General features: G+C 38.9%; 1 protein-coding gene across 6 annotated transcripts in view; it reads right to left on the bottom strand.

Annotated features, from left to right (window-relative positions):
• Pdxdc1 (pyridoxal dependent decarboxylase domain containing 1) overlaps positions 1 to 11,728 on the bottom strand; it is a 54,663-nt gene extending 42,935 nt beyond the window's left edge. For all 6 annotated transcript variants that reach the window (XM_077802981.1, XM_026409249.2, XM_026409246.2 and 3 more), the window contains exon 1: positions 11,511 to 11,728. Coding sequence is in view for 4 of the 6 variants with exons in the window: in XM_026409246.2 (XP_026265031.2) it covers positions 11,511 to 11,531 (21 nt within the window). In the remaining 2 variants the exon portion in view is untranslated. The remainder of the gene's footprint in view (positions 1 to 11,510) is intronic.
• Between the last annotated feature and the right edge of the window lie 11,832 nt (positions 11,729 to 23,560).

The following is a 23,560-nucleotide window of genomic DNA, read 5'->3' on the forward strand; positions in this document are numbered from 1 at the left end:
AGATTGCTTCATGATATTGAGAGGCAAAATAGTTCTGTCAGGTTCTTAGGAAGAATGCCATATTTCCTTATCTTTCAATACCAAGCACAGAGTCTGCCATTGAACTTAAGTATTCATTTATTTTCCTTAATAATCACTAACATTTATTGGGTTGCTTACTATTATTCAGGCATGATGCTAATTAACCCCTTTACATACACTATACTTCCTAATTAACACAAAATCAGAGTATGTTTTAGAGCCAGAGTTTAAGTCTTTATTACTCTAAACCAGTACTCTTAACCACTAATCAGTACTGCTTCTTTATCTTCTGACCTAAGTAAACAAAGCGACTCTCACTCTGTAAAAGTTCTTGTACTCAAAAATCATTATAACTAAGGCATAATTTAAAAAATGACCTTTGCTTGATTACCATTTCACTTAGAAAAAAACAATGATTCTCTGTACAGGGAAAATTTCTATTCCATAACAGTCTGTACTATAAGGCTATAAACTTGTCATTCAAACTGGGGCATTTTCAAGAGTGAAAGGGGATACTATTAATAATTAAACCAGGACTAAAGGTATAAACTGGGATGGTCCTGGGCAAACCAGGATGTGTAGTTACCCTACCCTTAACTAAATGTTTACTTCAGATTTTACACCATTATTCAGCAAAGCCCAGGGAAGTTTATGTGATGGTGGCCGTTTATATGATGGTGGCCATTTATGAGTTGGTTGAAAGGTTAAAAAAAGGGTGGGTGTGGTGGTGCACACCTATAATCTCAGAGGCTTGGGAGGCTGAGGCAGGAGGACCTCAAATTCAAGACCAGCCTCAGCAACTTAGTGAGGCCCTGTCTCAAAATACAAAATAAAAAGGTAAGGTGTGATATGGCTCAGTGGTTAAGTGCACCTGGGTTCAAAAAAGAAAAGAAGATAAAAGACAACATGAAACTGAACAGTGGCATACCTGCAGGGCAGGGGCTGCCAGTGACATCAGTATCTAGGACCTCACTGCTCCTACGGACGACTTTTCCTACCTATGAACATGTTTGAATACATTTTCCCTTGAGGAAACTCACATGACTAAAAATCTGGATTCTAATAGAAACAATTTCAGAAAAAAGGTGCCTTTAAAAACAGACAAGGCAGTCATTTCCAACCACACCTGAGGCCGAAGGGTGGTTGGTCTGCTTCCCACCAACCTCAAGCAAGCCCACCGTCAATGTGCCATTTTAGAGGCTTTTCCAGAAAAGAGCACTGTAAGCCACAGGCAGATTCCTTGCACCTCCTGTGACCCTGGGTCCTTAAGCCTTAAAGAGGCTTGTAGCAATTGCACCATTAGAAAAAACTAAAAAGCATGCAACAGAGCACTTACAAAGTGTGACCATCCACACACAAATTAATCACAACACTGATGGGTGGCATTGCTGAGAATTCAGAAAGTTACACTTCTCATCTGGCTGCAAGTTTACAAATTATATTTCAGCTATGGGTGATTCTGCTGTGTAACTAAGTGAATTCAGTATTCCTGTTACAATTATATCTAACACAGATGCACAGAGGGACTTAATTGAATTTTAGTACTCCCAAGGGGAAACCATTCAATTGTATGCTATCATAGAACTAAGACTTTATAAAAGACTTAGGTGAAACAAGCACTCCTCTGCATGTGATCCTTTATGAGCCTCTTTAAAAATCACTTTCATACTAAATGATTTTCATCACTTTCAGTCAGCACAGGATATTAAGATACCTCGCCACTAGCAGAAGAAATATTACACATATAATATTAAATTTTGAAAGTTCTCATAATTTAAATGTTTTTTGGGGGAATTTGTCAAGGGTCAAATGTAAGGTAAAATAATAAAAGTAGTTAGGGAATAATTTTCAATTATCCAAAAAAAACTAGAAGAAAATTATAAATTTGGAATATGGCTGCAGATTAATGATGACACATTTGCTTTTAGCTAGAAGTATATCAACTCAGTAAGGCATAACACTGGGCAACTCCTTTCATTATTCTGAATACATCTTATTTTCTATTTTGTTCTGTTCCATCATTTGAAAACCACTAGTTATAAATTGCCAAAGTAATTTAGCACTCCGTATACAGGATGCAACCTACAATTTGGAAAAAAACACCACTTCGATGGACGTTTGCAATTACTAATAGTGGGATGAACATCTCTTTTTAAAAATATTGTTTTAGTTTTCAGTGAACCTTTATTTATTTGTACTTGGTGCAGGGAATTGAAGCCAGTGCCTCACACATGCTAGGCAAGTAAGTGCTCTGCTACTGAGCCACAACCCCAGCCCTTAAACATCACTTTTTCCTAAATATTTATTTTTTAATTTTAGGTGAAATATTTCTATTTTTACATTTATGTGGTGCTGAGGATCAAATTCAATGCCTTGTGCATGCTAGGCAAGCACTCTACCAGTGAACCACAACCCCAGCCCCTAAACATCATTTTTAAATAAATAAAGTTTACTGGGCCGGGATTGTGGCTCAGTGCTAGAGTGCTGGCCTGGCATGTGTGAGGCACTGGGTTCAACCCTCAGAACCACATAAAAATAAATAAGTAACATAAAGGTATTGTTTCCATCTACAACTAAAAAAAAAATAAGAAGTTTATTAACTAAGAAGATGCTTATCATAACCTTTCAAAATTGGAAACTACAGTAAAAAATTATAAAGGGAGGTCTCTAGGACTTAAAATTTGGAAATTATTGCATACTGTCACTTTAAAAATTTCTTAGCTTTTAAGCTTGATTAAACTCTTATATATACTTTCTTCACTTAACCGGTTTGCCAAAGTGTGACTTTAAAAAAGTACACATTTACTTTTGCATATATTGGAAAGAAGATAATACTTTGAATCCCTGATTCAGAGACATTAGTGTTTAGCCCAAACCTAAGTTAACAACAAGAAAAAGGTGAGGGTGTGTACGTGGAGAGGGTTAACCTAGAATGACAGAAAGCAGGACAGGGAAATTGCAAAGGGATGCAAGGGAAATTTTTTTAAGGAGATAGAAATGCTCAACATCTGTGTGTTGGTAGTAGTGTGGTGCTGGGGCTGGAACCCAGGAACTTGTGTGAGCTAGGCAAAAAATCTACCACTGGGCCATACCCCCAGTCCACTCCATATCTTGATCATGCTGGTGGTTATATGACTCTAAACAATTTTCAAAACCAATTTCATCATATGTAAATACCCTTCAATTTAAACAACAACAACAAAAAAGGTGAACTGGTTTAAAGTCAAAAGAAAATTTTCAGCCAATTATGGTACAAGTGTCAAAATTTATTAAGATGGTATGTGAATATCTGCTCCTTGAGAAACAGAGTGTGGACTGGGGTAGAGTGTTTGCCTAGTATGTGCAAGGCCCTAGATTTGATCCTTAGCACTGAAATTAAAAAAAAAAAAAATGAAAGAAAGAAAGAGTGAAAAGGGGTGGAAAGGAAAGTCCAAATTGTAATTTTAAAAATATACAAAATCTTAACATTCATCATTCATAGAAGTCTAGAGGCTGGGCGTATAACTGAGTGGTAGCACGCCTGCTGTGCATGCAGAAGGACTCAAATTCCAAAGTAGTATATAATACTGTAGGTTCAATAAACTGTTCTGACGAGTAGAGGAATGTTCACTTGTGGGGGCTCCAGAGCCACTGAGAGAAAAATATATAAAAAAAGAGAAACCTGCTGTTCGTATCAGACAGACTTTGCTGTTATCAAAGGCAAATTTACACCAAAGCATTAGACGTATAAAAATCACTTTCGTTCTTCAACTCATCAAAGCAATGAGATAAGTCTCCAGATTGCTTTTTGTAACATTTCTAACATTCTATTCCTGTCTTCCATCACTTTCCAAACAAGGCCAGTCCAGAATAGTGATAATCATTCAACCCTCATGTCTCCAAAAATCATGTATTTTCTTTCCAAGTGGAAACAAACATTGTCTGCCATCTAGCATTAGTTGAAGAATTACTTTGAATACCACCTGTCTACTACATCTGAAAAGCCCTAAGAACACAACTGTTCCTTATGAGTCAGCGATGGGAGAAAAGGAGGGGAATTCTCCAAGTTGATATAGTGACTTGTAAATTTACCTTGTTGTAGTCTCAATTTCTATATTTTCAAAAGCATTTTTGCCTGATTTCAATAGTATAGTATTTAATTAGGAATCAAGCACTCCTACCTCCAACTTCTAAGAATTGGGTGCCCTCTGAAGACATTTTTAACTATCATTCACTCTATGCCTGAGTGTGTCTGTGAGGATAGGAAGACATACTGTAATTATTGGTTCATTAAGCATCATAATGTTCCTAGTTGAAAAGGGATGTGCCAGTGCTGTTAAAGTGTGCCTAGTAGTATTTAATCTTGCTAATTCCTTAAGAAGAGAAGCCGAAAAAAGGTGGGGTAAAAATACACAACAGAGTGGTAAAAAATCTGGTAGAGTTAAGGAGGCAATAAAATTAAAACATCAGACATCAAACCCCAGTCCCAGAGAGCAGTATATGGAAGCAGAAGGAAAGGAATTCAAGTCACTTGTCTTGGATTCATACTGAGAATGCCAGCGATCCACGTTTAAGATTAAAAAAAAAATGCCTTAAGAAAGACCACTGCTTCTGAACAGTCAGTTCACTTAGAAATAACATATCTTGAGTAAACGCTTCCAAATAACTACACAAAGGGAAAAACACTACATGACAGGCCTTTACTTCTAAAATCTTTCTAGTTTATCTGGAATCACACATTGATTTTGGGGCAAAAAAGAAAATCACTACATAGTAACTATTGTAACTCTTTCACTTTAAAGAAGACTAGGATTTGTCAACAGGTGATCAAATCTGAAAGATAAAGGTCACCTGTTATCCTTGGGCTGGGAGCACAACCTAGTGGTAAAGCACTTACCTAGCTTGTCTGGGTTTCATCCCCAACACCAAAAATAAGAAAAAAAAATTACCCTTATTACTATCATGACTTCCAAAACGGAACTGGATTATGTAGGATTAATGATAGTTATCTCATCTTAAAAATACTAGGATAAATTCTGATTCATGCCTTCAGACTTTTAAGGCTGAACTATATGAAGTTGCCAATATTCAAGAGTTTCCAGTGTACATACAAAACCAGCAACTTCCTAGTGAAGGCATTATTTTGCTGTTTTTGCTCTTCTGCAACAACAACAACAAAAAGGTTATAGGAAAAGTTGACTGTCATTAAAAAAAAAAAACTTTTTTAGTTGTCAATGGACTTTTTAAAAAAATAATTCTTTAGTTGTGGATGGACTTTATTTTATTCATTTATTTATATGTGGTGCTGAGAATTGAACTCAGTGCCTCACACATGCTAGGCAAGTGCTCTGCTACTGAGCCACAACCCCAGCCCCTCTCAGTCATTTTTAACTCAGAATGCATTTTCCACAAAAATTAAAAGTAAATGGGGCCCAAGTCTGGATTCCAGAGACTATCTAACCTTCAGGCAGCTTGATACATATCATTTGCAGCAATACAAAACAAACAAAAAACCTATTGTACATCCATGTTTATAGCAGCACAATTCATAACAGCCAAACTATTGGAACCAACCTACATGTTCATCAATAGATGAATGGATAAAGAAAATGTGGCACATGTATACAACCAAGTATTACTCAGCCATAAAGAATGAAATTATGACATTTGCCGGTAAATTGACTGGAGACCATCAGCTACATGAAATAAGCTAGACTCAGAAAGTCAAAGGTTGAATGTTTTCTCTGATGTAGAAGCTAGACCAAAATAAGTGGGGAAGGACTACGGGGGATTCCACGAAAACAAGAGAGAGATCAATGGAGTAGAGGGAAGGAAACGGGGAGGGAGAAAGAGGAAGGGAAGGAGAAGTACTGGGAACTGAATTAGAGCAAATTATATTCCATGCTTGTATAATTATGTCAAGATGAACCCTAATAGAATGCATAACTAAAATGAACTAAAAAAACCCTACCGCAATGCTACTAGCAAATAAACTGAAAGTCTGGAATATTTTATGGCCCTTGAAAACTGCTTGAAGAAGATGGATTTAATTTTAGTTCAGTAAATCAAATTTCAGAAAGAAATTTCTGGAAATTTTCAATTTTCTAAAGGTGGCGGTTCTTTTTTTTACAGTTGATTTAACTTCCAAAAGATGAAATGGGCTGGTCATGGAGGCACATGCCTGTAATCCCAGTGACTGGGGAGGCTAAAGCAGAGGATCTCAAGTTTAAGGCCAGTTTCAACAACTGAGAGAGACCCTCAGCAACTTATCAAGACCTTGTCTCAAAAGAATAAAAAGGGGTGTGGATGTGGCTCAATGGTAAAATGCCCCTGGGTTCAATATTGGTATTAAAAGAGAGAGAGATGACCCAGTTATCTCACTCCTGAGCATATACCCAAAGGACTTAAAATCTGCATACCATAGTGATGTGGCCACATCAATGTTCAGAGCAGCTCACTTCACAATAGCTAAGCTACAGAACCAACCTAGGTGCCCTTTAATAGATGGATAAAGAAAATGTGGTACATATACACAATGGAATATTACTTAGCCATAAATAAGAATGAAATTATATTTTTGCTGGTAAATGGATGGAACAGGAGGCTATCATGCTAAGTGAAATAAGCCAATCCCAAAAAATCAAAGACCGAATGTTCTGATATATGGATACTGACTCTCAATAGGCAGGGAGTTGGAGGGGGGTCAGACATAACTTTCCTCTGTTCAAATATGAATACATGACCAGTGAAACGTCACATCATGTACAATCGCAAGAATGGGAAGTTAAATTCCATATATGTGTATGTCAAAATACATTCTACTGTCATATATAACTAAAAAGAATAAAAAACTTGGGAAAAAAAAGAAGTGAAATGGCTTTTCTGTCTCAATTCATATTTTGCCAACAATAATATGAGGACAGTTATATCATAAGGTAAAAATGTATGCATTTACAATTAAAGCAAACTCTAGAAAAGTGTAACTCCAAACTAAATATTCTACTTAAACAATCTCTTCCACAAAAATCTCCATGCACTCCTGTTTGTTTCTTAAGTCATGCTAGTTTTACCCCTCCTTGCTATTCAAGAATTTGTCTTAAAATGTGTATACTCCTTACAAACATTGCTTCCTGGAGGCATCATGTCTTAATCATCTGGAGTCTCAGTGCCTAGCACTGGGGTTTTGACCATAGCTGACCTTCAGCTAATAAAAATGTGTGAATTAAAACAGCTTTCTGCTTTTGGTGAAGTCAGACACAACTAAGGTCAATCAACTCCTACCTATAATTAGAACTCAAAATCTTGGATATAATGGAGCACACATGGGACTGGGAACCAGCTCTGTAATCCTGAATAAATCAAGAATCACCAAGGTTTTAAGTTTTTAGGAGGAGGAACTTTGTGTCACAGTAAAGTCCCATCAGTTTGCTCCAATGCCTAGCCATTAGGTAATCATTACTGACACAGCCACCCTGCACCTGTATGCAAAGCCATCACTTCATAATGATGCAGAGATCCACTTTAAACAAAAGTCAAAATCAGAGTTTGTCAGGTCCGCCTACAACACCTCCCATTCTACACAGAGAAGCAGACTCTGCAAAGGCACACAGGGAAACTGATCTTTGCAAGCTTGCCTAATAGGGGCTCTTCTCTCCTACTTTTAAGAGCAGGGATAGGAATTCTGGCAGGCCTTATCAGCAAGTAAAGATTGGGAATGTTCCATTCATGCTGCTCCTTCAAAATTTCTAGCATAACAGCAAGGTGATAAAAGGTTTTCCAAAATCAGACCCAAAGGAAGGGGGGTAAAAAAAAACCAAACAACTTAGTTTATGATGAAAACAAGAAACAAAAATGGGTTGAGTTGTAATTATTATTATTATGCTACCAGGGATTGAACCCAGGGGTATTTAACCACTGAGCCATATCCCAGCTTTTTTTTTTTTTTAATATTTATTTAGAGACAGGGTCTCACTGAGTTGCTTAGGACCTTGCTAAGTTGCTGAGACTGGCTTTGAACTCATGATCCTCCTGCCTCAGCCTCCCAAGCCTCTGGGATTACAGGTATAAACTGTAATTATGTAAGTAAAAAACAGTTCAAGTTGCCTCTTGAGACAAGAATTAAATATAACAAATTGTCCAGCTCGATAGTGCTATTCAGTAGATTTTTCTTTGGTGGCACACAACACCTGTGCCACCTGGTAAGGCAGCCACAAGAAACGTGGCTCTTGAGCATTTGGAACGTGGTTAGTATAAGTGAGAAAATGAATTTAAAACTTTATTAAAATTTAATTAATCCAGAATCAAGTTGGTCACAGGGCCTACTGGCTCTGCAAAGCACAGCTCAGCTCTAGATTCTCTCAGTGATTTTCAACCAGAGGCGATTCTTTCCATCCATAGTGGACAACGGCCTCCACCAGAAACCATTTTTAGTTGCCACAACTCTGGGGAGAGAGTACTACTAGCATCTGGACAGTGGGAAGTCAAGGATGCTGCTAAACATGTTGCAATACACTGGACAGCCCCCACAACAAGGAATCATCTAGCCCAAAAGGTCAGGAATGCTGAAGTTGGCAAACTTTGTCCAACGTTTGCTCAAGGATGGAATTAAAGTAAATTCAAGGGTTGGGTGTGGTAGCACGTCTGTACTCTCAGCTACTTAGGAAGCTGAGGAAGGAGTATCACAAGTTCAAGGCTAGTCTTGGCCATTAGTGAGATATAGATCTTGTCTCAAAATAGAAAAAAAAAAAGGGTAAAGATGTAGCTCAGAGGTAAAATGCCCTGGATTCAAATCCCCAGTGTTGCAAAAAATAAAGTAAACCCAAGGCAAACTGCAGTTCACCTTGTTTAAACACAATACCCAGAAAGAGATTTTTCAAGTAACAGGAAAAGGTATAAAGTTGCAGACCTTACTGGAAAGTGTACTATGTGTTATGTGGTGAATAATTTATTAAGATTGTCAACTATTAGTAATTACTTCCTGTGGCATTTTTTCACTTGAATATTAACATAAGTAAACACTGTGAGATTATTCTACAGGGCCCTGTTTTAAGTTGGACATAGAGTACTGAAGGCTCAAGACCCCAGCCCTACTCCTACTCTCCTGCTTGAATCCCTCTCAATCAAGCTACATGGTTTCTTAAGACATCCCTCATTTCAGATACAAGAAAGCTGATACTCTTATGAAAGAAAAACATATCAATATAAGAAAGTGGTTCTGTCATGGCAGGACTGCACATTTACATACTACCCCAAGAAAGAGCAAGGGTACAGAATTATATTTGAACCAAAGGAAATGTAAGGAGTGATTCTACTAAATGATGACAGCATACCCCCTCTGAGATAGTACTTGAAACTTTAGATGATGAGTATGAAATAACACTGTGGTTTCTACAGCCATATAAATTATGCACAGATCAGTTTAAATAGGATCATTCAGAACTGTTGAGATAGCTCTCAAATTTATGTTAGCAGTGCAGAAATTAACCCAGAATAGTCTATTCCGCAAAGAAACGGGAATAATGGACACAATTCAATGTTTCACTTTGATTCAAATTATTTTTCAGAACACAAGGCATCAGAATTCATAATATGGCAATAGCTTTTCTTTTCTACCCACTGAGCATTAACAGAAATTGTTCATTATAAGTTAAATTTCCTATTATTTCATTAAATTAAAAAAAAAAAAAGAAACACAATCCTAGCTCTAAAAAACTTACATTCAGAATTTTCACACTGGCCTGAGGCAAAAACTTCCAGTCTACATATTCTGAATTCCTAAGTTTTGTGCAATTTTTGTGACAACCCCACCTTTAACCATGCTGGAGTTCCAGTACCTCTTCAGGTCTTCATTTGGAGAGTTTAAGATCTTTTATCATCAATTAACATTTAGGGAGTATCCACCATAATCTACTAATCAAATGTCAGAAAAGTAATATTTAAAGCAGGATTCCAGCCCACTCTGTTTTGCAGAGTTGCTTATGAAGAGCTATTTTTAGAGAAAAAAAAATCACCCCATTTCTTTCAGGTTTCTAACTGAAAGACACAAAGCCCACCTCACCTTCTTGAAATTGGAAGCAACACAGAAGAGACATTTTTAGCATCATTTTATATTCAACTACTATGTTACACACATGATCTTGACCAGGGTTTCTCGGGCTCAGTACTACTGACATCTCGGAGTCAGATAATTCTCTGGTGTGGGAGGTTGTTCTGCGCAGCGGAGAAGTTTAGCATCATTCCACCCCCACCTTGTGACCATCTAAAATATCTTCATTTGTTGCCACTGACCCTCAGGGAACAAAATTGCTCATGGTTGAGAACCACTGATCTTGAATGAAATTCGAAGTTCTAACAGATAGGCATTGTGCTAATCAGAATACTTAAGAAAAAGACACTATCTTTTCCTTTTCTTGTCTTCCATCCAATTTATGTTAAACAACCAAGGAATAGGCTATACCACGGTGTGCCTGTGAAGCTATCTGGCTCAACTTCTACAAATTTCTGCCTTCAATTCTCAGTGACAAATGAACAAATCTATGGCAGCTGCTGCTTTGAAAACAAAGTATGTTATTTCTGTCCATTCAACATTAAAAGGAAGCAATCTTAAAACACCAGAATTGCTCCTGAATTCCACATGTAAGAAAAACTTGTCTGCATCAAACTGAACAAACAGAATCCCAAGCTGGAAAGAATAGGGCTCTGAGGAAAGACAATGTCAGGCACCGAAGGCAGGACTCCATTAAGAAACCCAAGCACCTGTTCTCATTTACAAGCCCTAGATCGGGACAATTAGAGACCATTTCAACCGCCAGAGCAATCAGCCTGGTACATCACGCTGCTGTTCTCTCCAAGGGAAATCAGGGTAAAGAGCTGGTGGTTGGGGGGTTGACGCCAAGGTCTCTTCTGGACAGCAGAAGGGAGGAGCCAAGAAGTTGTGGAGCAGCTGCAATCCCCGAAAGTAAATTCACAGTCTATGAAATACCCACCCCTTTTTAGACCCCCGAGGTCCCTTCCCGGGGTTAAAAAATCAGAATCACGTGGGGGAACTTGTTAACCATGCAAATACGAGTCCAATCCCCCAGAGGTTCACACCCTAGGGCTGAAATTTTGTGTTTTTACTAAGGGCCCTGTGCACGCTGAAGTTGCAAGGCCACTGCTGTTAACAATTTTCTTCCGAACTTGGAAACCACAGAAAACCTTGCAATTGGCTTCGAAACCACTGGGGCTTCTTTCCTGGCGCTCGTGGGATCCAAACTGGTAGCCGCCGTCACCCGAGGGGCCTGCCCAGGCTCAGGCCGGCCCCTCGCGGAACCTCGGCAGGCCCTGAGGTCGGCCACAGCAGAACCCGGCCGTGACGTGGCCAGGCCCGGCCGCACGCCCTCGCGGCCAGACCTCCTCGGCGGCCGGTTAGCCCCCGGCCCCTCCCCGGGTCACAGTGGCAGCTCGCGGGGAAACAGTAGCCCCGGAGGCGGGGGCCTGGGCCACAGGGCCGTCCTACCCGCCCGACGGACCTTCTCTAGGGACGCGTCCATGGCTGAGGCGGCCGGCGGAGTCCGGTGGGTGGCCCGGCAGTCCCGGGCGCTACTTCCGCCTCCCGCGCCCGGCGGTGGTTTCCACGCTGGCAGCGCTGACGTCCCCCGCGCCCGCGGCCGGCGGGGCGGAGACGAGGAGGAGCTGCCGGGCGGCGCGGCCGGGTGGGGAACCTGCCGGGTGCGGGAGGCGAGGCGGGGCGGGGCCCCGTCGAGGTGGGCGTGGCCCTCTAGGCTTCCGTACCTGGCCGTCACGCCAGCCAGCCCTAACGCTCCCAGGTGAGAGGGGGAGACTAGTTGGTGGAACCGTAACAAATTCACTTTGTTCAGAAGTCTGTCGCAATCATCGAGGTTGAAGTAAAATAATCACAAATTATCATTTGTGTAGTTAAGGTCTGTAAATAACTAGTGACGCACCTGCAGTTTCCGGTCCAGGCTTCCAAGTCTCTCCCACCCTCAGCATCCCTCAGGAATGGGATAGGCCATTCACCTCAGGAGGTGGGGCGGGCGAGCATCCTCGCGCATGCGCAGGATCGACGGCGACCAGCGAGCGCTAGGATGTTTTTAACGAATTCTGTTCCGAGAGGGCGCTGGTCAGAGCCCGAGTGAGTGTCTCAGATCTTCCCGCAGTACTGTAGACCGAGGAGATTTTGAGGCAGCTGGTCCAGCTTCCTCCTTCATATCACAATTAAGACTGTCGGGTGAGGGGTAATAAATCTGCTGCGGCTCTTCCCTGTTATATCACAACAGCCCCCAGGTGTAGGAAGCCTCGGGAACCTGGTCTCGCAGGTCAGTTGTGGCCAGGGTTCTTCCCAATCTCCCTCACCCTGTGATGCCCCCGTCGTCGCTCCGCTCGCCGCAGGAGCGTCCCGTTTCTGACGAGTGCGCGGCGTGATTTGCGAGCACCGGTCTCTCCAGTTAGGGAGGCCGAGGTTCTCCGCCCTCGTCCAGCTGCAGGCAGTAGCCCTGGCCCGCTGGGAGACGACGACGGTCCAGCCACAAAACCATTCCTTTTTCTCTCCGGTTCATACACTTCTCTTCCGAAATCTGTGTACATGGTCGCTTTTTCCACGTAACAATTACATATCTTGAGCTATCTTGTATTTTAGTTAATTGCTCCATTAATTACATTATTTTCTAGCAAAGGAAACCTGCGTGCTCGTTTACAATGTACCATAGAAAATTTGTGACTCTCCAAAGAGCTCTGCAAACGAAAGTAATGATCAAGTTTATACCCTCCAAGAGCTGAAAATTGTGCCTATGTCTGAGTAAGGCAAGTCACTTTCCCTGTGAAATTATGAAAATTTTCAAATACTGAGAAAAGGTCCAAAGAATTGTACAATGAACAACCCACGTTTCCACTCCCTGGAATCTGCGGTTAACCCCGCCCCGCTCCCTCCCGTCAGAACTAGTGGTGGAGGGATTGAACCCTGTGCCTTGTCCTTGGTAGGCCACATCCCCAACCATACAATTAACACTTTTTTTTTTTTTTTTTAAAGAGAGAGTGGGAGAGAGAGAGAATTTTAATATTTATTTTTTAGTATTTGACGGACACAACATCTTTATTTGTATGTGGTGCTGAGGATCGAACCCAGGGCCGCACACATGCCAGGTGAGCACTCTACCGCTTGAAGCACATCCCCAGCCCTAACACTTTTTTTTTTTATCTGCCTTATCACTTATAGTGTCCATATACTCATCCATCCACACATGTTTTGGAACATTTAATCTTTGATCACCCAGGTGTAATTAAAGACTAATGTTATATGGCCAGTGGCACAGGCCCTTAATCTCAGCTACCCAGAGGCTGAGGCAGGAGAATCCTATCACCAGTATGGGCATCTTAGCAAGACCCTGTCTCAAAATAAACTTTAAAAAAAAGGACTGGGGACATGTTTCAGTGGTAGAATATTCCTGGGTTCAATCTGTAGTACCAAACAAGAAAAAAACCTGATAACTTTAAAAGCCACTTCCAATTATCTTTGGATTCCTTTACAAAGTATATTCTACAAATCATGCTGTAGAGATAAAAGTTTATTGTTTTAAAAGTAGCCTTTGAAACCCCAACAGAAAAAATGGGAAAATTTGGTTCATTTAAAATTTAGCCAAATATTGATAGCCAAACAGGACAGTTAGGTGTTAGAAATGTATACTAAACAAGATCCCTGCCCTTAAGGGAAACTATTTTGGGCAGAGGTCTTTTAATCTTGGGCCAGGAGGTCTGTGAGACTATACCCAAAATGTTGTAAGTACATTTTTTTCTGGGGAATGTAAAATGTCCATAGCTTTAATACTCTCCCTCTTCCACTCCAGCTGATAAACTATAATGCCACATTCTTTGGGGCATTAAAGAGTTATGAATACAATATTATGGGAATCCAGAACAGTAAACCACTAATTGTGGGCAAGTTTAATCTCCATTGATATATGTCTTATATGTGTTGTTAATAGACCTTTCTTGATTAATGGGCAAAAAGGAAACCAAGAATTACGTGACTGTTTTTCCATTTGGATCCATTCACATGATTTTATTGTGACCTAGGTAATAATTTCAACCATATTGTAGATGAATATTTTTTAGACTTTAAGTTTTAAAATCGACCAACTGATACATATGAATGATTTAATTATTAATTCACCATTGCAGTGCAAAAATTTTAAATTACCAAAGAATGGCAAGTGAGTAATGGGGTAAGTGGAATCACCAATGTCTTCAGCTTCATCCCAGGGAGTAAGTAGATATTTCTAGAAAGGCTAAATGAAGACACAGAGCTTTAAATACAATATTTGGACATAAAGAAAACCTCTAGAGGAAATAAAATTAACAGAAATTGGGCATTGCAGCTGGTAAGAGAAATAATGTAAATGGCAATAAATTTCTTATTTTGACAGTATGGAGTCAGTAGGTTCTAAAGAAACTTACAAGGTTTTGTTTTTTACATAAGTGGAAGTGTTTATAACATGGGGTTAGGGGATGAAGATGTGGAAAAAGAAATGGCAATGTTAAATTTTATATTATTCTGCACTGTTTGGATTTACATTATCTGTATGCTTTTCTCTTCTGGATTAGAATTTTTTTTTTTTTTTAAAGTAAATAGCTTGGAAGAAGAAGCCAATTTCAATCATTTTTGAATCACCTGAGCTACTTCAGAAAAGTCTACAATTCCTAACAGCAACTCAAGGTGGCAGCCTTGAGATGGATTGTCTTTTCTCGTTTCATTAGTGACAGTTGTTGCTATAAAGAATATACATGGTTAAAAAAAAAAAGAATATATATGGTTGTTTATATTTCAGTTTCATGTTTTATTTATATTTTTATTAATTTTTAATAAAAATTTTTTTATTAATTTGGCCAATATCACTTCCCAACATTTACCCCCTCCCTCCTCTCCTTCCTCCGGCTGGTGCCTTTCCTCTCTTCTGCTGATCTCATTTTGATGTTCATGAGATGCCCCCCTCTTGCCTTTCTTTTCCCTTTTCTTCTCTAGCTTCCACATATGAGAGAAAACATATGATCTTTGACCTTCTGACTTTGGCTTATTTCACTTAACATAATGTTCTCAAGTTTTCCTGTAAATGACATAATTTTATTTTTCTTTATGGCTGAATAAAACTCCATTGGTGTATATGTACCGCATTTTCTTTATTCATTCATCTATTGATGGATACCTAGACTGGTTCCATAGCTGTTATAAACATGGGTATTTGTGTATCACTATTGTATGCTGACTTTAATTTTTCAGGATAAATATAAAGGAGTAGTATAGCTGGGTCATATGGTGGTTCCATGCCTGATCTTTTTTTTTTTTTTTTAAAAGAGAGAGAATTTTAATATTTATTTATTTATTTATTTATTTTTTAGTTTTCAGCGGACACAACATCTTTGTTTGTATGTGGCGCTTAGGATCGAACCCAGGCGGCACGCATGCCAGGCGAGCGCGCTACCGCTTAAGCCACATCCCCAGCCCATCCATGCCTGATCTTTTGAGGAACCTCCATACTGATTTCCATAGTGGTTGTACTAATTTACACTCCCATCAACAGTGTAGAAGTTCCTTTTTTCTCCACATCCTCTCTAGCATTAGTGTTTGTATTTTTTTTCTTTCCCTTACTGGGAACTGAATTCAGTGGTGCTTTACTCCCAGCCCATTTAAAAAATATATTTTTAAATATTGATGGTCACTTATTTAAATATTTATATGAGGTGCTGAGAATCAAACCCAGTGCCTCAAACATGCTAGGCAAGCACTGTACCACTGAGCTACAACCCCAGTCTCCATAGCCCATTTATTTTTATTTTTTTTTTTATTTTTTTTTTAAATATTTATTTATTAGTTATTGGCGGACACAACATCTTTGTTTGTATGTGGTGCTGGAGGATCGAACCCGGGCCGCACGCATGCCAGGCGAGCGCGCTACCGCTTGAGCCACATCCCCAGCCCCTATTTTTATTTTTTAAAATTGTGAGACAGGGTCTCACTAAATTGCTTAGGGTCTTGCTAAGTTGCTGAGTCTGGTCTCAAACTTGCCACCCTTCTGCCTCAGCATATCCAATCACTGAGTGTGTGTCCCATTGTGCCCTATCTATTTTGTGATCTTGATGGCTGCCACTCTAATAGGAGATGAAATCTCAGTGTAGTGTTGATTTGCATCTCCCTAATTGCTAAAGATTTTGAACATTTTTTGAAATATTTTAGCCATTTTTATTTCTTCTTGTGAGAAGTGTCTGTTTAGTTCATTTACCCATGTATTGGGTTATTTGTTTTTTGGTTGGTGGTAATTTGCTGCAGTCCGGCTGCAGCAAAATAACCGGGGGGTGACGAACAACTTGTGTACATTGATACAGCAGGAGTGGGAGCCGTTTATCGTAGGACTGGAGGGGTATTTATACATTCCACACAGCTTATCTTAATTAACGTAAACTAGATACAGCAGTCAACCAATAAGAAATCTCCACACTTAATGGCTTGCTGGTGCCACCTCACAAACCACGCCCCCTGGCAAAATGCCAGGCGCCATCCTGACTTGTTTATAGACTCTAACAGTAATTTTTTTGTATTCTTTATGTAATCTGTATATTAATACTCTGTCAGAAGAGCAATTAACAAAGATTTTCTTCTGAGAGATAAAGGTGTAGTTTTGTTCTTCTACATATAGATAACCAGTTTTCCCAGTATATCTTTTCTCCAGTATATGTTTTAGGCACCTTTGTCAAGGATCAGACAACTGTGTGTAGGGGTTTGTCTGTGTCTTCTATTCTGTACCATCGGTCTATGTGTCTGTTTTTATACCAGTACCATGCAGTTTTTTTTTTATTTGTTGATGGAACTTTATTTTATTATTTGTATGTGGTGCTGAGAATCGAACCCAGTGCCTCATGCATGCTAGGCAAGCACACTACCACTGAGCCACAACCCCAGCCCGCAGTTTTTGTTAGTATAATTTGAAGTCAGGTATTGTGATGTCTTCTGAATTACTTTTTTCCTTCTTTAGAATTGCTTTGGCAATTCTGGGTCTTTTGTTCTTCCAAATGAATTGGAAGACTGTTTTTTCTAGTTCTGTGAAAAAAGTTATTGGTATTTTGATGTAGATTGCATTGAATCTTACATTGTTTTTGGTAATATGAACATTTTAACAATATTAAATCTGCCTATCCATGAACATGGACAGTATTTCCTTCTTCTGAGGTCTTCTTCAATTTCTTTCTTCACTGTTCTATAGTTTTCATTGTAGAAGTCTTTTCACCTCCTTGGTTAGATTTATTCTAAGGTATTTAATTTTTCTGAGGCTATTGTGAATGGGATTGTTTTTCTTATTTCTTTCTCAATGAATTCATCATTGGTGTATAGGAAAGGTACTGACTTTTGTATGTTGATTTTATATCCTGTCACTAAGATAGTGTTAAGGGAAAAATTTTTATTCAGATATGCATAAAAGATCTGGGCTGTTGATGCATGCCTGTAATCCCAGCTATTTGAGAAACTGAGGCAGGAGGATCACAAGTTTGATATCAGTCTGGGAAACTTAGCAAGACCCTGTCTTAAAATTTAATACATTTAAAATGGGTGGGTAATGTAGCTCAGTGGTAGAGCAGACCTGGGTGTGATCCCCAGTACTGCAAAAATAAATGAATTAAAGAAATTAGTTATCATTGACCGACCTATAACCTGCCCCCATGAAAGGAAACTACTAAAAAACCCTATAAACCTAATAGAGTCCCATCCCAAGTCCAGGTCCCTTCACCCTAGAAAGAATATTAACCGCTAACTTGATAGCACTCCTTCCTATGTTTCCTGTGTAGTTTTTTACCTAAACAAGCTTCCCTAAACACTAGTTTTGCTTTTTCAAAAAGATAGCTTTTCCATACCTTTTAACTCTAGGTTTTCCCCACCCCCTCTCTTTTTCTCCCTTTCAATGGATTTATTGAAGATTCCAGATTATTGTTCTAGAATTTCCCTTGGTCAGGATATTTCTGTGGTCTCTGTATTTTCTGCAACTTGGTAGTTTGATTTAGGCTTAATTGGACTCAGGTTTGAAGTTTTAGGGAAATATTCAGGGATGTCACTATGTTGTTGATCAAGAGGTGTATAGTATCTGCTTGTTTATTTGGGTTGCTAGCATCCATGAATCTTTTTATTTATTTTGCAGTGCTGGGGAATAAAACTTAGGCCTTTGTGCATACTAGGCAAACACTCTACCACTGAGCTACATACCCATTCCACTAATTTTTTATATACTTTTTTGGTTCTGGGGATTGAACTCAGGAGCACTTTATTGAGTTATGTTCCCAGCCCTTTTTATTTATTTAATTTTGAGACAGGGTCTCACAAAGTTGCTGAGGGTCTTGCTAAGTTGCTGTTTCACATAGAACCTATAATCTTTTGCCTCAGCTTCCTGAGTTGCTGGGATTATAGGCCTGCGCCACGGCACCCAGCTCCCACTAATCTTTTTAAGTTTATACCATTTCCAGCCTTAGTGAGACGAGTTGTGACTTTTCTTATGATACATACATTTTTGATACCCAAGAGAGGTTTCTGAGAGCATAAGATTTCAGAATATTATTTTATTTCTCCCTACTTTCATTTAAAAAAAATTTTTTTGTAGTTGTAGATGGACAGAATGCCTTTATTTTATTTGTTTATGTGGTGCTCAGAATCAAACCCAGTGCCTCACGCATGCTAGGCAAACGCTCTGCCACTAAGCTATAGCCCCAGCCCCTTACTGTCATTTTTATTTTGACGTAATTTCAGACTTGCAGAAAAGTTGCAAGAAAATAATTTTCTTAAACTTTTCACCCAGATTCCCCAAATGCTGACATTTTGTCCTCTTTCTTTATTGTTCTCCACATGCATACATACACACAAAATAATAATCTGAATCACTTCAATTGGTTGCATGATGCCCATTCATCCCTAAATGTCTTAATGTGTTATTTTCCCCCCCAATAAGAACACTGTCCTCCACAGCCACAGTACAATCAGTAAAACCAGGTTAATTTCCTTAATACAACACTGTTTTCTAATCAGTAGACTCAATTTAGATTTTGACAGTTGTTCTAGCAAAGCCTTTTATAGGAATAAAATAATTTCGAATAGTGTATGCTAGAATGGTTCTTTGGTCTTTGTGTTTTACCACTTTAGACCTTTAAATCAAAGACATAAAAACTAGATTATGCTTTTTCCTGGTTGATATTGTAGCCTACTGATAGGGACTCAGATTACAGCTCCAGGTGGAGCTGGGCTTGTTGGGTTTTCCCCTTCTAAAGACTACTTGGGCAAATTACTTAACCTCTTGGTGTTTTAGTTTCCTCATCTGTAAAAATTTTGGTCATGCTTACTTGCTTTTTTTGTCATTTTGTTTTCGTTTTTGTTTTAGTCCAACATTTAATTGTCAAGTTTCCTCACCACTCAGTCCTTTAATACAAGCCCTTTCCTTATTCTACGTGTTCCCATCCTCTATTACTACAGTTAATGTCCTTACCATTTTTTAAAAACTGAGAGTCACCTCATTAAGGGGTTGTAAAATCAATTTAGTAGGTTATGACTAGCAATAGTTAAAAAACAAAACAAGGATAGAAACATGAGGGCACATCAAATGGAATAAGGTTCACTAGGAAACAACCCAAATGTCAAACCCAAATTTGAAAAAGCAAACTGGAGTCTATTCCTATAATAAAATAGAATATTATAAAGAAATAAAAGGAACAAACTACTGAACTATGTATATTAGGATTTGGAAGACTTTTTAGTTTTTTTTTTTTTTTGGTAAAGGATGTAAATATTTTAGGCTCTGTAGATTATCTCCACCTTAGACACCTTCAGCTGTTCATAGAGTAATGGGCACATCCTTTACATGGCCCTCAGGTATGATTTGGCCCCTGTCTACCTCTTGATCTCGACTGTTAACAAAAGCCTTCACCACAAGTTGTTTCCTTTAATGGGACTGTTCTTCTTTTCTTTCCTTTTTGGCTTGTATAATTTCTAAATCCTTTCGTAGGAGTTTTAATATCACTTTCTCAGGGGAATGTCATAAGTGCTTAGAGGCACCTAGACCTCTTCAGTGTGCTTAGCAAAACTGCAAATAATTTAGGATGGTTTTTTGTTTGTTTGTCTGGTACTGGGGATTGAACCCAAGGGCACTTAACCATTGAACCACAGCCTTAGCCCTTCATTTATTTACTTATTTATTTTTTGGTGGTGCTGGGGATTGAACCCAGGGCCTTGTGCATGCAAGGCAAGCACTCTACCATCTGAGCTATATCCCCAGCCCACCCTCAGCCCATTTTTCTATTTCGTGTTGAGACAGGGTTTCGATAAGTTGCTTAGGGCCTTGCTAAGTTGCTGAGGCTGCTTTTGAACTTGTGATCCTCCTGCCTCAGCCTCCTGAGCTGTTGGAATTACAGGTGTGCAACACTGGTGCCTGGCAAAAGTAATTAGTTGCTTAATGACTGTCTTCTTTGGAGTAAATGCCATTTCTGCAGGCAGAGAGGAGGTTGTGTTTAATATTATTTTAATTGTCTTTAATATTATTTAATATTATTCTATTCCCAATGACTAGCAAATAGGTGAGTCAAAAAATTAATCATTGAATGTATGAATAAAGAATATATACTGGCACAATGAGTAAATTTCATTTTCCAAATATTTCCATTGTTTTCCGTCTGGGTATCATGAGTATCGTATTTTAAAGACACTCTATGGGCAGAGAGGAAATTTACCTCCCCAGTGTAGCTAGCCCACTGTGTGGCATGCAATTATGGTTCCATGAATAATTATTGAATACATTGGTTAGACAAATGTTTTCCGAGGGTCCATTTTAGTCCAGGGAGTACTGTAGAAATTAGGGATTCAATGGTGATTAAAAGAGGTTAAATCTTTGCCTTTTTTGATTCTTAGATTCTATTGAAATAGATAACAAATAGCAATATAATATGTTAATTACTTGTAAATTTAAAGAAAATAAAGTAGGATAAAAGAATAATAAATTATGAATGAATCCATCCCTCAGCTATCAAGTTAAAATCTTATGTTCTAAATACTGAAAATGTTTGTTCCGTGATAATCTGCTAGACATAGAAGAAAAGTAAGCAAAACTAACCACTGCCATCAAGATGTAGTGATTTATTAATATTAAAGACTGTGGAAAACATTCCCATAGATATTTTTCTGGTACTCAAAGGACTTTTTTTTAATATTAGAAAGTTTTCCGCCATCATCTAGTTATCACAGAAGCAGAGTTGGGTATTAAGTCTTGGAAAATCTGAAGCAGATACATTAGGATTGATGTGGTCATGTGAAATCAAGAATTTAAAAAGTTTTTTTCAAAACTACAATTTAATTTTAATTTGTTCAGTTTTATTTACATTTTATGAAAGTACCCAGATTTTTCTAAAATGGTGTGCCCAAAAGGTAAATGAGCAATGACAATATAAGAAGGAAAAACATGTGCAAATAGCCAATAAACATGAATAAAAGTTCACCATTACTTGTCATAGAAGAAATGCAAGCCTGGCCAATGGCCCTTGCCTGTAATCCTACAGGCAGTAGGATTGCAAATTTGAGATCAGTTTGGACAATTTAGTGAGACCCAGTCTCAAAAGAAAAAAGAAGACTAGGGATGTAGCTCAGTGGTAGAGTGCCCCTGGGTCCAATCCTTAGTACTGGGGAAAAAAAAAAGTTTGCTGTAAGAATGTCTATAGTAGCATTGTTTATAATGGTGTAAAATCGAAAATAGGGGCTAGGGGTTGTGGCTCAGTGATAGAGCACCTAGCCCGTGTGGACTGCTGGGTTTGATCCTCAGCACCACATAAAAATAAAATAAACGTAATCTGTCCAACTACAAACTAAAAAAACCAAAATATTTTTAAAAATAGAAAACATCCATCAAATAATATAATACAAAGTAATCGCCACACTGGGAACAAAAACCTTGTGCTTGCAGGACACACCTCCAAATTAAAGCAGCCTTCCTACCATTCAGGTCAAGAAATTCTAGAGCCAACATGAAGAATGTTCTGGAATACACAATTTTCCTCTGCTTTCACACCACAATCCACACAGATGATTTCTGTGGCCTCAGAAGGTGTGGCAGTTTCTTCTCCTCAAAAGCACACCATTCTGCAGCAGACACCAGTGTGGGTGTCCTCTAGTTGAATTCAATTCTGACATCATCTACCTGGAGATAGCATTAGATCCCACGGGTTGACATTTCAGTCCCCAAGACTGCCCTCACATCAAAGCCAGTCTTAAGTCTGGGCCTCAGGAACTACTGATCAAGGGGCTATAAACTGGGGTTCCCACACCTCCTGCTCAGGTTCATTTAATTTTCTAGAGCAGCTCACAGAACTCAGGGTGGAGTGTTGGCCTCTGAGATCGAAGGTCACCCACTGGACACTTGCATGGGCCCAAGTGAAGAGTCAGTTGTTTCAATAGGCTCCAGGTCACAAAAGCAGCCATTAAGTTTCTGAAAAAGAACTCAGGCTGCCATTACCATTGACACCCAGAGGTGTCATCCCCAGTGAAGCTCATGGGAGCATATTGCTGAACTAGGTGACCTCTCAAATTGTTGATAAAAGCAAGTAACTGAAATCAACTGAAGCAAGAGGACTTATTCAGGTTTTCCCTCAGTTCCACTACCTTTCCTGGAAGGGTGGACCGTTGGTCTTAAAGCTTTTAGGCATAGAAGTCTTTCAGTTGTCAGAAACTTCAGGGTTGGAAGAAAAAGAGTTTAGACATTGTGGGTCAATCGGTGGTTCTTATTAAGCCCCAATTTATTTTTACAAAATGAAATAATAGCAGCTACAATAAGCATCATTGTCATCGTGTGCGTGTATTTTTAATATGATCCTCAATTGTAAATTGAAGCTCAGTCCCCCACTTATTCCCCTGCTGAAAGAGCTCTTAACAGAACTCTCCTTTTACATTTTAATACAGTGCTCTGTTCCCCAGTCCTCCCCCACTGTTCAGGGATCTTAATACCACATGAATGTGTTATCTCATTATTGCTGGAGGGCTCTGAATCACAGCTTCCACAGATGACAAAGCATCACTGTAATTAATTAATGAATCTGAGAACATTTTTTGTTTGAAGGCTATGCTAGTCTTAGCATTTGCTTGATTAATAGGTTTTCTGTAGTTACTGAATTTTTAAAAATCGCTTTTAAGAAGAGACAAGTATACAGCAATGCATATAAAACCATCCAAGCCTTCTAAACATTCCTTTCAGCTCTCATTAAGTAAATATGTTGAGCTGCTCGATAAATACCTCCCTGGATTTTGGAGAGTAATGAGACAATGTACAGAACTGACACATGCAGTAGGCTCCCAGTTAACATCAGTCCCATGCCCCTGGGGTTGCCAGATTTAGCAAAATAAAAATTAAATACAGGGTATCCAATTAACTTTTAATTTCAGATGAATAATGAAGATGTTTTCAATTCAACTAGGCCCCAAACTTTGTATGGGATATACTTATCCTAAAAAAGTTATTCTTTGTTTATCTGATCTCCATAGGTAACCGGGCACCTGGGCACC

The sequence above is a fragment of the Urocitellus parryii genome, chromosome 9 (assembly GCF_045843805.1).
Source record: "Urocitellus parryii isolate mUroPar1 chromosome 9, mUroPar1.hap1, whole genome shotgun sequence".
Classification (NCBI taxonomy): domain Eukaryota; kingdom Metazoa; phylum Chordata; class Mammalia; order Rodentia; family Sciuridae; genus Urocitellus; species Urocitellus parryii.